The sequence below is a fragment of the Periplaneta americana genome, chromosome 9 (genome assembly GCF_040183065.1).
Source record: "Periplaneta americana isolate PAMFEO1 chromosome 9, P.americana_PAMFEO1_priV1, whole genome shotgun sequence".
NCBI lineage: Eukaryota > Metazoa > Arthropoda > Insecta > Blattodea > Blattidae > Periplaneta > Periplaneta americana.
Window position 1 is genome coordinate 163,174,219 of NC_091125.1, and position 18,048 is coordinate 163,192,266.

Sequence of the window (18,048 nt, forward strand, 5' to 3'; positions counted from 1 at the left end):
ATAGTTGCGACATTGGCTACACTGTCCTTCATGTCACATGGCTGCTATTTAAAACTGTCATTAGATTACGAAAATGTATTACAATAATTATGAACTGATGAACGTACATTACCGTATTCAGTACTAAAAATAAACAGTGTACATATTTCAAAACTTTATTTTTAAATATCTATATGAAAATTACTAAATTTCAACACGGGAAAAAATATTTGTGCAGTACAGTATGTCTTTACATAACCTATAAACGTACTTTCCAATTATACGGCAAAATGAGTTATCCAGCACTGGCTTTGTCCCACAGTCGCCGGATACGAGGAATTCTACTGTTGTTTGTTTAGTAACCTTTCATGGTATAGTGCCTATTGAGTCACATGATACATGAAGACATCAAGAGAAACTCCAACTTCAAATCAGCAGACAAACACCTTCACTCCTGAGAGTTATACCAGTAAGATCAGTCTTTCTCAAGTGCAGAAATAGAATCATTACAAATGCATAAATCTCTGGCAATGGTGCAATGGAGATCTCACGAAATATCCTAGATTAATCTTACAGTTATGACTCAAATTAGTGTTCCAAACTCATTCATTTCAAGTCCACCAACAGTACTTCTTTGACAGCTGATACAATGACTGTACCTATGTCTGAGATCATTCAGGTCAGCTGCGAAGTTGATGTCACCAGAGATCAATATGATTGCAGCAGGACTTCCGTGAATGTCAGCAAAGCGGCGGATTGACTGGCGTAATTTTTCATCAGCAGCATTTTTGCAAGTGGAGGCTACATGAATTAAATTTACCTGAAATAAAGAGACAATTTTCTAATAAAGTCCCTAATTTCACGTAAATATCTTTCGTTTTTTTAACAATGATTTAATCTAATACACAGCAGAAATAACTAAAATGCTCTCTCAATTAACACTCAATAAAAGAATCGTATTCCAATGGATACCATCCCATTGTGGAATTCTGGGAAATGAGAAAAAAAATGTTAAAATGTTATGTTTTATTTAACGACGCTTGCAACTGCAGAGGTTATATCAGCGTCGCCGGATGTACCAGAATTTTGTGCCGCAGGAGTTCTTTTACATGCCAGTAAATCTACTGACATGAGCCTGTCGCATTTAAGCACACTTAAATGCCATCAACCTGGCCCGGGATCGAACCCGCAACCTTGGGCATAGAAGGCCAGCGCTATACCAACTCGATGGGAAACGAGAATGCGGATGCTTTAGCTACTTACAGACCTGTTACTAAATCTACGTATTACTCTGTGAAAAGATTTATTAAATCTACATACTTAGACTTCAACATACAAAATTTGATAACACAATCTCAAGGGAAAAATGGAACTCTCTGCATCATAATCCACAGTTGATTCCTGATTTACCACGAAAATCGTCTGTAGCTGCATTTAGATTGGCAACAGGCCATGATTGTTTGGCCAAACACCTGCATAGAATTGGAATATATCAGTCCCCTAACTGTCCATTGTGCAACTCAAACCAAGAAATGGATTGGGAACACCTCAAAATCTGTGCTTCAGTGGCTGACCATGATAATATCTTTGAAAAATATTGGAGTGCAAGAGGTCAAATGACTTTATTGTCAAATACCTGGCATTAGAAAACAACAACAATCTAATACACAAAACATTTACCATTCACTGACTGAGAAGAGAGCAAGGTGAAATGAACAATATGCTAGAATAATTTCTATCACATTATCTAATACAGCATTTTTCAACATGTAACACATTGAAGTTGTAATTTAAATCTCCCAGCACACTGATATAAACTAGGCCTAACCAGTGGTTCCTAACCGTGGGCATTTTTTTCCCATAAAAACATACTGAACTTTTTAAGGTTTGTAAATCGTGATAATTGTGGCAGACATGGTCGGAGTTGAGGGTTTTTTCTCGAGGTTCTCCAGATTTCTCATATTAGGATCTACATCATTCCGTACTATTCCCCAAACGTCAGCTGGCCTAGAGATTAGTGGGATTTCCTGCTCGAAACCTGGGTGCACAGGGAACCTCATTGTAGTTAGCCAGTGTGAGTTTGGAATGAGCCTAGCTTGAGGGTGAGTGCAATAGAACTATTATGGTCGCAATGATGGGTCGTAGTGCCCCCTCACTTAAATTCAAATTCAATTCAATTGAAGGTTGGTACAATATTCTAATTTTACTGATTTGGTAACCCTAGCTGCTCATCATTCATGCTCTTCTCTGCCACTCGCACACCTACACTGTGTTTACTGAATGTGGACTTTGCTGAAAGTGGACTCTTGTGGACTAACTTTTCTTACTGCTTTTTTTCAATTTCATGTTCCAATTTTTGCTAAGACAACCTTTACTATTTTCTTTTTCTCATGGTACACTGGTTGAAAAAGGGCTCATTTAATATCAGCTGGTGGGACAGGAAGTAATCAAGGAGGTACAAAGTGGGAATAACTTGACCAATCAAAAGAAAGTAATGCAAAAAGAATATTAAAATGCTTTCGTTGGAGCTATGTGTACTACTAATTTTGGATAGACAGTATTATGGTACATTCTCTTTTGAACCCTCCCTCAAAAATTATTAGTGGGACACCCTTGGAGCTCACATAGGTGTTCCCGGGTCTAAAATCCTGTCTACCAACTCAATTATTTGAGTTTAATAAATTCGCTAAATAATAAAAACGTAATTTAAGAGTAACACAACATGAAATATTATACCAGTATTTAATTTATACCAATAACTAGAATAAAAATGAAAGTATGATGGTATTAACACATAGGAAATTCACTCCAGACGAGAAAATGTTTTTACCACTGCACAGAAAATAAATGTAAGTTTCCAGAAATGCAAATTTTTGAAAAATATCACTATCTGGGCTCATGTGGTACTATATTATTTATTTATTTTTAGTTGATTATTTAACGACTACTAGGTTATTTAGCGTCGATGAATTGGTGATAGCAAGATTGTATTTGGTGAGATGAGGCTGAGGATTTGCCATAGATTACCTGGCATTCATCTTACAGTTAGAGAAAACATCGGAAAAAACGCAACCATGTAATCAGCCCAAGCAGGGATCGAACCTGCACACGAGCATAACTTCAGACAGGCAGGCAAGAGCCTTAACTGACTGAGCCACGCCAGTCACTTACTATTATTAAAACATATACTCAAAGCAGTTGCGAAAAAAAAACCCAGAAGGGGCAAATTCCCCGGCTCCCCCCACCCCCCACCTTCAATTCAAAAACCAGCTGTGTGAGATCTCTAGAATCTCATTTAAGTGGGACTTCAAGCTGTGATTTTCAGGGTCCACAATTCACTTTAATACAGACTAACCTTACTTACTTACAGCTTTTAGAGAATTTGGACGTTCATTGCCGCCCTCACATAAGCCCGCCATTGGTCCCTATCCTAAGCAAGATTAATCCAGTCCCTACCATCATATCCCACCTCCCTCAAGTCCATTTTTATATTATCCTCCCATCTAGTAGTAGGTTATTTTACGACGCTTTATCAACATCTTAGGTTATTTAGCATCTGAATGAGATGGTGGTAACGCCGGTGAAACGAGTCCAGGGTCCAGCACCGAAAGTTACCCAGTATTTGCTCATACTGGGTTGAGGGAAAACCCCAGAAAAAACCTCAACCAGGTAACTTGCCCCGACTGGGATTCGAACCCGGTCCACCTGATTTTGCGGCCAGACGAGCTGACCGTTACTCCACAGGTGTGGACCCTCCCATCTACGTCTCGGCCTCCCCAAAGGTCTTTTTCCCTCTGACCTCCCAACTAACTCTATATGCATTTCTGGATTCGCCCATATGTGCTACATGCTGTGCCCATCTCAAATGTTTGGATTTAATGTTCCTAATTATGTCAGGTGAAGAATACAATGTATGCAAATCTGTGATGTGTAACTTTCTCCATTCTCCTGTAACTTCATCCCTCTTAGCCCCAAATATTTTCCTAAGCACCTTACTCTCAAACAACCTTAACCTCTGTTCCTCTCTAAAAGTGAGAGTCCAAGTTTCACAGCCATACACAACAACCGGTAATGTAACTGTTTTATAAATTCTAACTTTCAGTTTACACTTGAATAAAATAGGAATTTACACAAATCCAAATTGCCCAAAAAAGAAGAAGAAATGACTGAAGATCATCTCATAACCTGTGAAGTTCTACCTGATGGATCCACCACAGAGAAATATTGGAGAGGAAGAACGCTAATGGCTTCGTTGCCAAAGCCCAGCATTAGATAACAACAACAACAACAACTTTCAGTTTACAGACTATGTAGTCTTATAAAAATAAATCACAATTTCTCTTTTTTTTTTATAGTTTTATCGCTGCAAAACTTTTGTTAACCTTTATCTTGTCCAATGATTTTTTTCACATAGGATTAATTCAGTCTTCACTGATTTTCTCTCAGTGAACATCACTGACCCCTAATTTTGCTTTCTTTTTAAAATTAAGAAATTACTTCAATGGTTGAGCTGTTTGGACTTTTTCCATTGCTAATTTTCAAAATTGTAACACAATGTTTCAAAGAGTGGATCTCTCTTCGTCATCAGTGAAAACCTACTGCGGAGATCAGTCAGACAGGCTCTGTAATTTGTTATTATTATCATTTCCATGCTATCCTCTATCATTGTGACTTCTTTGTACTTAGGTATATAGTTATCTTCCCCTTAGAAGATGATGGGTCGGCCTTCCTCTCTGAACTTTATGACTGATAGAGATGATATTCTTTGCCTCTTGATGAGAACACTTTATTTTTCCGTCTACTTACACGTTAACTGTAACTCTTTTAAGTTACAATTAAACTAGTGCCCCCCCCCGAATGATGGGTGATTTTGCGTAGAATGTGTAATAACTTCGAAATTGTAGGATAAATTTTGTGTAAAAGATAGAATTCATAAATCATTCAATATTAGTAACGGTCTTCTGCCATTGACATTTCATCCCAGGTTTACTCACTGATGTTCTTTCAGCTCCAAGTTATTTTTGTTCTGGCTAAATCCTCTTCATCTTGTCTGCCATTGCTACTCTATCTTATTTTTAACGACTTTGCTTATTTACTCAAAAAATTGTATACAATGACAACGATCTCTCTTGTTCATCTCCTTTCAGTAGCCTGCTATATTTTAGTTTATAAAGTATCAGCAGCATCTCGCCTACAGGTAGACTTATTACAAGGCAACTGAGCATACTTTTCTTCATTGTCATTGCTTCCCTCTTGTCAAACCCAGCACCTTTGTTTGACCGACCCCTGCACAGGACCACCATCATAAAGACTCATTTGCCAACTTTCTCTTTCCTCACAAATGCCAAATAGATTTGTGAGACTTATAAGACGTAAAAATTTCATTTCGCTAGCCACAATTCTGAACCTATCACAATTGAAGGGTTGAGAATTATAAGAGTACTAACTGTTATTTTTACATTTTACACAGCAAGATAAAGAAAGTTTGTACATGTTGTATCTCATTCAATTTTTTATACATATGCATGATATTCTCTCTGAAGTCTTAGAAAGTGCTCTAACTGAAAAATAAAAGGGAGGATCATATTCTAGACAAAGATTACATAAGAAAATACTTAAGGAAATGTTGTGGAGGGAAAATAAATAGAGAGAAAAAAACTGGAAAATATATACAGAAAAGAAAACTGTTGTTGTTGTTTTCTAATGCCAGGCGTTTGACAATAAAGTCATTTGACCTCTTGCACTCCAATATTTTTCAAAGATATTATCATGGCCAGCCACTGAAGCACAGATTTTGAGGTGTTCCGAATGCATTTCTTGGTTTGAGTTGCACAATGGGCAGTTAGGGGACTGATATATTCCAATTCTATGCAGGCGTTTGGCCAAACAGTCATGGCCTGTTGCCAATCTAAATGCAGCTACAGACGATTTTCGTGGTAAATCGGGAATTAACTGTGGATTTTGATGCAGAGAGTTCCATTTTTTCCCTTGAGATGAGAAAAGAAAACTAAGACCTAAAATAAAGTAGCAATGTGGAAAAATTAGCAGTGAAAAGTGGAAATAGTTAGAGATATGCAGTGAGGGGAAAAGTCCCATACAGAAGTGGGGTCAAGAATTAGAAGTACAGCGTTTTTGGTATAATAATGGGTGAGGAGTAAGGTTAGTGAAAGAACTGATGACAGACAAGAAAAAACTAGTGGAAGTTGCAAAAATAAATTAAAAACAAGTAACGACCTAAATTACTTCTACGAGAGGCGTTGTAAAACGGGGAGATGGCACTGTATACTAATAATGTGAAGTGCCGCCTGCCAAAAGTATATTGCTTAAAGACAAATATACGATATTCATTCATTCATAAGAAAACATGTTTATCTCAACTTGGATTAAATAACACTTATAGTCAGGACGCTGTTATTCCCGGCATGACTCCTCCTCTTTGTTTACGTCTTAGGAAGTGAAGGCTCTATAAAGTCTAGGTAGGTAGTATCATTCGCCATTTTTGTTCTTTCGTTGCCGAGCTACCATACCAGGAACCTATTTTCCACACCGTTAAACATTATCATGTCGTAGCTCCTATGATAATAAATCAAATGCACTGTAATTCAGCAAATAATTGAGCGACAAATAACGTCCTCGTGTGCTTTCTGCAAACGCCAACTAAAGAGCCAAAATGGCGGGCGATTATATTAAGAATTTATCCATCTTAGGAAATGCATAACGTCTTCATCAGCGAATCACAAAACGCACACATTTAAATGTAGCCGACCTGCAACGTGATTGACTGCCGGAAATTAGAGTGATGGGACTATATAATTATAGGCAGAGTTATGGGAGGGCATGGAGTCTGAACTTTTTTTTTTCTATTAACATTAGAAAATATTCAATTCAAAAGACATTTTTGCTTTTGTTTGTGATTAAGTTTCTGTGCTTAAATTGATGAATTACTGTCTTCAGATCAAAATTTCTGAATGTATAAGAATTATTATGCCTCATTTGAGGAATGGAAGCATTGTAATGTTTCTTTTGTAACAGCCTGTACTCATGTGTTAGAAGTCTGCAGGTGTTCAGACCGCCACTTGGAGAAATATGAATAACATACTGCACAACAATGCAGAAAAAAAGAAAAGTGATCCCGGTAGAATGTGTAAACTTAAAAACGAGATTAAATAAAATAATTAGAGTTTATATTTCATATGATATCTTCAGGAAGGTAAATTTCATATAAAAAGTTTCTGTTAGCACTGTTACATAGTGTTATTGATGTATGCATGTGTTTCTGTATGAGAGAGAAAAAGAGGGAGATTGTTTTAAGTTGTGTTCTACTATAATTTGTACCTGATCTACACTTCAAACGCTACACAACTTGGTCTGAAACATTGCGGATATGGATGTAACACTGTAAGAAACACGTCCCCCAAAAATACCTTTATTAAATTATTGATTAAAGTTCTTATTAACACTTTGTTAAAAACATAAAATTTACTTTGTCATACGTTAAAAGTGTTAAAATTGTTAAAAAAAGGTATATAAAAACAAAACCAAAAACAGAACAAACCAACACAAACAGCACGCGAGAATAAATACATAACATTAACATATCACAATACCAATACCCATAAAATTGCAACTTCATTCAGAAAACTAAAGTACAAGATTGCACACAAAACAAATAATACAACACAGAAATACTTAAATAACCACATTAAACATTCAAATAAATATAACTCAACTGGAGTTTACAAATTAAAATGCAATAGTTGCCCACATTTTTACATAGGACAGACAGGAAGATCCTTTCACACAAGATATAATGAACATATTAAAGCTATAACCAAACCCTACATCACATCAAATTATGCAGATCACATTATCAACAATAATCATGACTACAATAATATAGAAACAGATAAGTTATGGAAATTTTACACGTCACACCAAAAAGTTCACAGTTAAACATCCTAGAACAGTACGAAATATAAAGAATACAATAGCACACCCACAATATATACTTAACACACAACTACAGTTCGATACACACACATTATTTGACGTAATAATACATCATAACATACAAACTGCCAACCCCCACCATAGGAGCAACACACTCCCACCCCTACCATCGACAACTGCACATCGCAGAGTCAAGATGACCAGTGGTTCGAGAGACACTGAGGATGACGACACATAGCGTCGAAACGGGCCGTCTGTCGAAGGTATATACCTTTTTTCACAATTTTAACGCTTTTAACGTACAACAAAGTAAATTTTATGCTTTATTAAATGATCATATTCCGATATACTGTACTGTACTGTCCAACAGCCCTGACACTGGATTATTTTCATTTGGCCAGCAACCAACTAGAAGGAACACAATTCGCTTTTGAGTTTCTCACAGAGATGTCGTGTTACAGGTAAGCCTAAACAATAAAATCAATGAAATTATTATTAAAAAAAATACTAAACAAATGCCGACCAGTACAATATTCACGTTTCAAAATAAATCACCAAATGCAGCTTCATATATAGAAGTGAAATTATAATTTTAAGCAAAAATGAAATCACTTTTAAGATTCATGCTTTTATATCATAAAAAAAAATGTAGATATTCTATGTCAGACGTGGGCATCAGTAGTACATGTCGAATGGAGTCGAACGCAAGGATGTGACCTCCCTCCCTCCATACCCCTAGCTGGGGTATCTGTCCGACCGGTTGAAGCACTGGCGGACAGCGGTGGATTTCACTAAAAAAAAAGGCGCTCTCTAAAGGTACGGTTTGTTTATGGCGATCATCGTTGGACGCACATCGCCGGCGATTATAAATGCTGGCGATGATCACCGAGAAGTGGTTTCTTTATTGACGCACATCGCTGTAGATTCTCATTTGTTTATTCCTTCATCTACTACATATGGTCAAGTAAATTAATGTAGGCCACGGACATAACCTAAAAATTATAATGAATACATCCAAGATAATGAAGTTGCTATTTATTCTAGAAGAGGGAGATGACGATATCAAAATCTCGCATGCGTATTATAAAAGGAACAAGCTACGGACTAATGAAATATTCAGGAATAGGTTCACAGAATTCTGTTTTAACACATTGATAATGAGACATCTTTATAAAAACGCTACAAAATTTAAGGAATATTTCAAACTCTCACCTGACCAGTTTGATTATGTTTTCAGTTTAATTGAAAATGACAATGTTAAATTACCTACAAATTTTGTCAAGACCCCCGTAACTCCAAAAAAAATTGGCTAAACTAGCGCTGAGGTAGTTCCCTTCGTAATCCGCTTATACACTTTACATGTACGAACATGTGGTAGGTTAGGTTTGGTTCGTTTGGGCTTTTATTATGCCTTGTATATGCGATCAACTACATCTCTACAAAAAAAAAAAAATAACCGCTATATTTCAGAATACCGCATAAGTACTTAGGTAAGCCTAGTCACAGAAAACTTACAGAAGAGAGAATTTCCCCCTTACCCAACACTGAACGAAATTCTCTGGGGCTCGGGCATGATAAAAATGTAGTATGTAATGTATGGGGTTTATTGTTTAATTTGTTTATTAATTCACAAGCTCATATTAAAAAGATCATTATGTTGTGACACATATTCAATAATAATTTCGTCTTTAGACCGCGAAAAATTACAAAACGTCTTGATTTGTTTTGCAACCAAAACGTACAGACGTGGTTAACGTGTACATATGAGATATTCGATATTACAACATGACCTTGTCTAAATATCGATTATTGAACACGAATGCGGCGATGTGCGTCCTGAATTTGCTTCAGAAGCAACCTCCAGCGATCTGCGTCGCGTCCAACGAACTGCACTGGCGATCTTCGCTGTAAAGAAACCGTGCGCATTCATTTCAACTGCTAGCAACTCCGGCGACAATCGCTGGCGATGTGCGCCCGGCGATGATCGCCGTAAACAAACTGTACCTTAAGGAAGCTCCTGAAGTAAATAAGTCCAAAAATATTATTTCCACAAAGAATGGGAAAATGAATTCTTTTGTTGCGAAGAAGGTGCTTATTATGCTACAAAATTTTACTAGCACGTTGAGCGACATTACGAAAAGATTCGTTTTAATGGAACAATTTTTTTAATTTTATTTTTTATAATAATAGTAGTCCACACCTGTGGAGTAACGGTTAGCGCGTCTGGCCGCAAAACCCCAAGTGCAAGTGCACAAATATGGCTGGTTTAGATGTATATAAGCTTAAACAACTTTGCAAAGTAAAATATTCACATCTTCGGAGTTTTGTTATGAAAACTGCTTCTATGTTTGGCTCATCCTTTATTTGTGAACAGTTTTTCTCAGTTGGCCATTGTAAAATCCAAATCAAGATCACGCATTTCAGACGAAAATTTATTCTATCAGCTCACAATTGCAATGTCTGACGTAACTCCCAATTTTGAAACACTTGCTGATTTACGTGACGAAGAAGAATAAACGAATCCTTTCTTTTAAAGGCATGAGTCAATTGACGTAAATTGACAAAAAACAACAAAGAACTACAGTAAGAAGTTTAAAAAAATAGCCTAATTGTTGTTTTTCTGTTTCTTAGTAATGTGCTTGATATTTTGTTAAGAATCTATTTTTCCTTAGTTTCTTAATTTTATTTTCAAAGGATGCAAATTAGTGACTGATGCCCTTTCAAAACAAATAGGTTCAGATTATGGCATTACTTTTTAACTGTTGTGGAATTGTTTTTTTTATATCATTTTATAAGGATTTTACAGTAATTGTTTAAATTAGAAATACAGTTATGTTTCAGATTTTTGTAAAATAGTTTGTATTTGTTTTGGAAAATTTGTTTTCTTTCATTGTCATTATTCATAAAAATAACATTTGTAGAAAACTGTGTATCTTTTTGTCCTGGGTAATTACTTAATGTTCCGTGTTTGAATACTTCACGCGATCCACCGCTGAGTATTACGTTAACAGGTGATGCGTGTTGCAGCAATCAGAATAGTACGGCGCATCTCTATAAATGCCCACGTCTGTTCTATGTGAACAAATAGGAAGTTCAGAAGATACTAAAATGTAACATGGTAATTATCTATAAGTACTGGTTTTGGTTTTTTATGAAATTAATATTTTATAATCTTGTAATTATTACTCTTAATGTCGAAACGCTTAGAAGAAATGAGTGGAAAACAATTATAGTTTAGATTTATTATAATTACGTACTTATGGATATCGGCCGATTGGAAGTCATTTTGTGTTTGATGTTTATAACAGGACAGGAACCGTTTTGGATGTGGCGCATGTGCTGACCTCTCATGCAGTGTCAGCGTGATCCTTACGTGAATTTATTTTCGCGTGAACATTCCAGATCAAATCAATCAGTTCCCTTCGTGCTCTGGTTATTCATCTTGCATATACGAAGGCTAGGTTTAGTTAATTTAGATTTTTATTAACAAAGTCCGCGCAAGACCCTGTTGCGAGCCACACGTGTATAAATAGATGTTTGATGACGTCACATTAATTCGATATTAGATTGTTTCATTTTGTCTCTGTCACTTTGAGATTAGTTCTGGTGATGGAAGGAGTATGTAGTTCTACATCTTGTCATGGTAGTTTGTGTGGAGGTTATATTTAAGGATGTTGGATATTTAGCAGAGTTGATGTTCAAGAGTTCCAGATCATCATGAATGCATGCATTGTTTTTTAATGGAAGTGGAAGAAATATATATTCACGTCTTCATGAATGTAAAGTAAGTGATCGTAGTTTGCTATTTAGTGAACTGTTTCGTCGTTGACATAGGTTAGGTTAGACTATATTAGCTTAGGAATGTTGAGTTGATCGTTATTATAAATTGAAATGTAACTTTGAAGTTATCTATACCCATATTTAAAGTGTTTTGTTTTTACGAATTTTTTGTTTTGAATTTACTTAGGAAAGTTGGGAGTTTTCAGATTTTTTAAAGTTATTTCAAATTTTAATATTTTCCGTTCATTTTTTTCTTAAGTGTTTTCATTTTTGGGGCAAAAATCGAGGGTTTTTGGAATGTATTTTTCTCGGAAGGGCAGAACTAGTGCTCATAGATATTTACCAAAAACATCAGTAAAATTGATTCAACGAATAATGATCAGGTACTCAATATTTCTTTTATTTTCATACAACGAGACTGTAGCAAACACAAAGGAATTCGTGGGAGTAGAAATATTTGAGTTTTATGGACAGCAGTAAGTGATTCTAAATCTTTAAGAATGTTTATTAGTGGCATACGTATTAATTTTCAAAGCGATAACTATGAGAAAATAACGAAATTTTATTAAGCAAAATGTTGAACTAAGTTACATCATTGTATTAAGTAATTTTATTTCAGGTTTACTTACTTGTGCATCGTTTAGTTCCTGAATGACTTGGCTGTTTTCTTTCTTCACGTCACAAACCACGAGGAACTCTGCTTCACGATAACCTTTGAAGAACTTATCTCTAATCACCTGTGCCACAGCCAGAGCAGATCTACCCTTAGGTACCTACAAGCCAACAATGAATCTTGACGAGGATCCACGATCAACTTTGCTGATAACTGATGAAATCTAATCATTAACATTACAGTTATATGCCGTTGATTACACAACAAAGTGAAATATCATAGAGTCCTACTTATATAACAAAGATTGCAACTATATAGCGAAATTCTGATTGTGTGAAATAGACATACAGATCCTCAATCGCACATTGTTATAATTCTATGTAAAATGTATATTAAATAATTATATAAGAAGTTATAAAAGGACTTCATTAAAGTTATAGACTTAATACAAATAAATACACTATACTACTTACTTGACAATTTTCAATATCCCAAAATACACCGATTGGTGGAAGAAAACGGGGGAGGGAATGTAATGCAACTGGACTACCATCACTTTGGTAACCTCTGAAAGTGAACAGAGGATGGCGTATTGCAATGGGTGAGGACTGTCCCCCATGACCTCTGCCTGATTCTGACTGACTGTCAGAATCTGAGACACTATAACAATACGATGAAGCAGACACTGGACGTCGAGGATGTATAATTGGAGGAGGTGGAGGTGGAGGAAACACAAAACATCCTGCAGGACTTGAATCTGGTGCAACACATGCTTCTTCTGCCACCTCAAGCTCATCACAGCTACGCAAAGAATCAACCCGCTTCCGAGTTGCTAGAAAAAAAAATGCAACGATTCAGTTTAAGTATCCCCAATGTGCAAGTAGAGTTTAAAAAATTACAAGGATGTAGTTCACCACAAGTTTAGTCGCGTCCAACACATAACCTTTACAACTTTCAATGACAACACTCACGTTTTTGTTTTCTTTCGGAAACGTTTCGTTGGGCCATAAGTGTGTCTAAATCTTGTTTCTCTAACACTGCCTTTACTTTTCTCGGCATTTGAATCTCCCAACAACGACGTCACTATCATGATGGAATTTCCAACAAAGTTATACCTATAATGAAAACAACTAATATGCCAACAGGTAGCCAAAAGTTTGTGTTTTATCACAGTATCGTTGTGCTATAGTTTATATTTTCGTGGATTTCTTGTAGTAAAAATTATTTGTTACTCACCCAACATTTTAGTCAAATAAATTGACCTCTCTCCTCCATCTCAACCTTCTGCAAAACTTTTCCTAAGTCATATCACCACCTAACAACCATCTTTGTTGAAGTTGTTGAATGATCATAATGTGGTCCATTGCGCGTTCAAGTGCGCATGTATTCGACATATTGGCCAATCCCTGAGCGGATTTACTGCTACACACAAATTCATTGGTTATGTACACTACATCATACCCTTCGTATATTCCATAATTATACAGAATTATAAAATTAAAAGTTACGCTTAATTTTAGACTGGCAAAATAATAGTCGACCCATAATAAGTTTATTTCCACTTCTATACTATTATCTATCTACAATGCATTAATATTAACCAAAGCGAACTAAACTATTATAGTACAATACAACAAACACATTAAGCAAGGGAAAGGGAAATTATAATTCCTGAGAAATTTAACAAAATCAAGAGAAAAACGTTTGTAAGCAAGCATTTTCACGGAAACTATGATGTGTAACTTTCCTACGTCTACAATAAAAGTTGTCTCGACTCTCAACCATCTCAATAACACGAATATATAAGCACAGATTACAATAAAGTATATATAAACAGGGAAATTTACCATGTGCAGGAGAAATTCACGCCAAAATGGGAAATTGAACATAAGAACCTGCCAAAGGCTATAATATACAGGTACTTTTATATATATATATATATATATATATATATATATAGAGAGAGAGAGAGAGAGAGAGAGAGAGAGAAACTCATCCGGCCATAATTAAGGATGACCACGAGGATCCGGAAATGAATAGCAAACAAATACAATTAATTGATATCGATATGATAAAACAATATTAAAACACATTAAAATTAGTGGATGGAGTGAACTTATATCAATTTTTATTTACAGACTGAAATCTATAATGAAATATATAATTTTGTACAAAATATCAGTGTGAATAATTGTAGCCCTGGGCAAAAACACGAAATGAAATTATTTCCACAATAATTAGGAAGAAATGAAGGAACTATATCCAGTGACACAGAAATAAATCCGCAGCAGCCATTGAAGCCAACAATTTAAAATCGAAATACCGCTCAGTAAAAGATTATATAGTAGCTCATGCTTCCACTAGAAACACTGCCATCTTGTGGTGACAAGACTTAATAATAAAGTGACAAACCTGCCACCTTGCGTTTACTAGAGAGTAGAGACATTATTAGTCGCATATGAAACGATTTTTAAGTCCCGATCCCACTTTGCGGAATCGAATCGAAGAGTCTATTGCTGCTCACAATAATGAAATCGAACCGAAGACTACTTTTGTATTTTGTCATACAAAGAGAATAATTCAGTACCAGATTTATTAATTTGTCTTTGTTCATATTACATTGTGATTTTTGATTTAGGCCTACGTACTATTTTAGCAATGAATCGATCTCGTTCATTTGTTTTTTCACGAAGGGTTCACGAGGACTTACGATCCTACCCGAAACAAGAAATTTAGTTCCACAGTTGAGTAAATAAATATTCTGTATCTCCTGAATTCTGTTCTGCTCCATCCGATGTGCCGTTTCGTCCTGTCTTCCATTTAAATACACTGTGAACAGAAATTTCGTTCGATTCGAAGTACTTCCCGGCCGAAACGAAATATTATCTGGTATAGAAGGTAATTCTGTGTTGTTTGTCCAATACCGTGCAATGCTTTTTTTCTAAATAAGACGCAGAAAATATATAACACGATAAAAGTTGAAGGCAGCACAAAGATAAACGATCGTACTGTGAAACACCATTATTTCCAAAATTAAACTACTTTAATTACTACGTTATATTAAGATTTTTTGTAAAAATTAAGTTTACTCAGCTATCACCTCACCTAACCCTCTCTAACCTCGTCACAGTTCTCGGTCTCCTGCAACTAATCTATCCCCTCAACTAACCCACTCTAACCTTGTCACAGTTCTCGGTCTCCTGTCACTTATCTATTCCCTGAACTAACCCACTCTAACCTTGTCACAGTTCTCGGTCTCCTGTCACTTATCTATCACCTCAACTAAACCACTCTAACCTTGTCACAGTTCTCGGTCTCTTGTCACTAATCTATTACCTCAACTAACCCACTCTAACCTTGTCACAGTTCTCGGTCTCCAGTCACTAATCTATCCCCTCAACTAACCCACTCTAACCTTTTCTCGGTCTCCTGTCACTTATCTATCACCTCAACTAACCCACTCTAATCTTTTCTCGGTCTACAGTCACTTATCTATCCCCTCAACTAACCCACTCTAACCTTGTCACAGTTCTCGGTCTCCAGTCACTAATCTATCCCCTCAACTAACCCACTCTAACCTTGTCACAGTTCTCGGTCTCCTGTCACTTATCTATCCCCTCAACTAAACCACTCTAACCTTGTCACAGTTCTCGGTCTCCTGTCACTAATCTATCCCCTCAACTAACCCACTCTAACCTTGTCACAGTTCTCGGTCTCCTGTCACTAATCTATCCCCTCAACTAAACCACTCTAACCTTGTCACAGTTCTCGGTCTCCTGTCACTAATCTATCCCCTCAACTAAACCACTCTAACCTTGTCACAGTTCTCGGTCTCCAGTCACTAATCTATCCCCTCAACTAACCCACTCTAACCTTGTCACAGTTCTCGGTCTCCAGTCACTAATCTATCCCCTCAACTAACCCACTCTAACCTTGTCACAGTTCTCGGTCTCCTGTCACTAATCTATCCCCTCAACTAAACCACTCTAACCTTGTCACAGTTCTCGGTCTCCAGTCACTAATCTATCCCCTCAACTAAACCACTCTAACCTTGTCCCAGTTCTCGGTCTCCTGTCACTTATCTATCCCCTCAACTAAACCACTCTAACCTTGTCACAGTTCTCGGTCTCCAGTCACTAATCTATCCCCTCAACTAAACCACTCTAACCTTGTCACAGTTCTCGGTCTCCAGTCACTAATCTATCCCCTCAACTAAACCACTCTAACCTTGTCACAGTTCTCGGTCTCCTGTCACTTATCTATCCCCTCAACTAAACCACTCTAACCTTGTCACAGTTCTCGGTCTCCAGTCACTAATCTATCCCCTCAACTAAACCACTCTAACCTTGTCACAGTTCTCGGTCTCCTGTCACTTATCTATCCCCTCAACTAACCCACTCTAACCTTGTCACAGTTCTCGGTCTCCTGTCACTAATCTATCCCCTCAACTAAACCACTCTAACCTTGTCACAGTTCTCGGTCTCCTGTCTCTTATCTATCCCCTCAACTAACCCACTCTAACCTTGTCACAGTTCTCGGTCTCCTGTCACTAATCTATCCCCTCAACTAACCCACTCTAACCTTGTCACAGTTCTCGGTCTCCTGTCACTAATCTATCCCCTCAACTAACCCACTCTAACCTTGTCACAGTTCTCGGTCTCCTGTCACTAATCTATCCCCTCAACTAAACCACTTTAACCTTGTCACAGTTCTCGGTCTCCAGTCACTAATCTATCCCCTCAACTAACCCACTCTAACCTTGTCACAGTTCTCGGTCTCCAGTCACTAATCTATCCCCTCAACTAACCCACTCTAACCTTGTCACAGTTCTCGGTCTCCTGTCACTAATCTATCCCCTCAACTAAACCACTCTAACCTTGTCACAGTTCTCGGTCTCCAGTCACTAATCTATCCCCTCAACTAAACCACTCTAACCTTGTCCCAGTTCTCGGTCTCCTGTCACTTATCTATCCCCTCAACTAAACCACTCTAACCTTGTCACAGTTCTCGGTCTCCAGTCACTAATCTATCCCCTCAACTAAACCACTCTAACCTTGTCACAGTTCTCGGTCTCCAGTCACTAATCTATCCCCTCAACTAAACCACTCTAACCTTGTCACAGTTCTCGGTCTCCTGTCACTTATCTATCCCCTCAACTAAACCACTCTAACCTTGTCACAGTTCTCGGTCTCCAGTCACTAATCTATCCCCTCAACTAAACCACTCTAACCTTGTCACAGTTCTCGGTCTCCTGTCACTTATCTATCCCCTCAACTAACCCACTCTAACCTTGTCACAGTTCTCGGTCTCCTGTCTCTTATCTATCCCCTCAACTAACCCACTCTAACCTTGTCACAGTTCTCGGTCTCCTGTCACTAATCTATCCCCTCAACTAACCCACTCTAACCTTGTCACAGTTCTTGGTCTCCTGTCACTTATCTATCCCCTCAACTAACCCACTCTAACCTTGTCACAGTTCTCGGTCTCCAGTCACTAATCTATCCCCTCAACTAAACCACTCTAACCTTGTCACAGTTCTCGGTCTCCTGTCTCTTATCTATCCCCTCAACTAACCCACTCTAACCTTGTCACAGTTCTCGGTCTCCTGTCACTTATCTATCCTCTCAACTAACCCACTCTAACCTTGTCACAGTTCTCGGTCTCCTGTCACTAATCTATCCCCTCAACTAAACCACTCTAACCTTGTCACAGTTCTCGGTCTCCTG

General features: G+C 37.2%; 2 protein-coding genes across 7 annotated transcripts in view; one reads left to right on the plus strand and one right to left on the minus strand.

Moving 5' to 3' along the window:
- Positions 1-14,042, minus strand: part of Marf1 (meiosis regulator and mRNA stability factor 1-like protein) — a 112,180-nt gene extending 98,138 nt beyond the window's left edge. For 3 of the 4 annotated variants that reach the window (XM_069836289.1, XM_069836288.1, XM_069836285.1), the window contains exons 1-4: positions 13,294-13,434; positions 12,796-13,154; positions 12,339-12,482; positions 639-799 (exon numbers count right to left, since the gene is read on the minus strand). In XM_069836289.1, coding sequence (XP_069692390.1) covers positions 639-799; positions 12,339-12,482; positions 12,796-13,154; positions 13,294-13,381 — 752 coding nt within the window. In that variant the 5' untranslated portion in view covers positions 13,382-13,434. Of the gene's footprint in view, positions 1-638; positions 800-12,338; positions 12,483-12,795; positions 13,155-13,293; positions 13,435-13,558 lie in introns of those variants that run through there. The other variant, XM_069836287.1, reaches the window with a different exon arrangement.
- LOC138706700 (alpha-(1,3)-fucosyltransferase C-like) overlaps positions 1-18,048 on the plus strand; it is a 124,261-nt gene that overhangs the window by 5,681 nt on the left and 100,532 nt on the right. The window contains exons 2-3 of one of the 3 annotated variants that reach the window (XR_011334059.1): positions 8,300-8,390; positions 12,329-12,466. The exons of 1 other annotated variant lie outside the window; for it this stretch is intronic. The gene's annotated coding sequence lies outside the window, so the exon portion shown is untranslated. Of the gene's footprint in view, positions 1-8,299; positions 8,391-12,328; positions 12,467-18,048 lie in introns of those variants that run through there. One more of the 3 variants, XR_011334060.1, reaches the window with a different exon arrangement.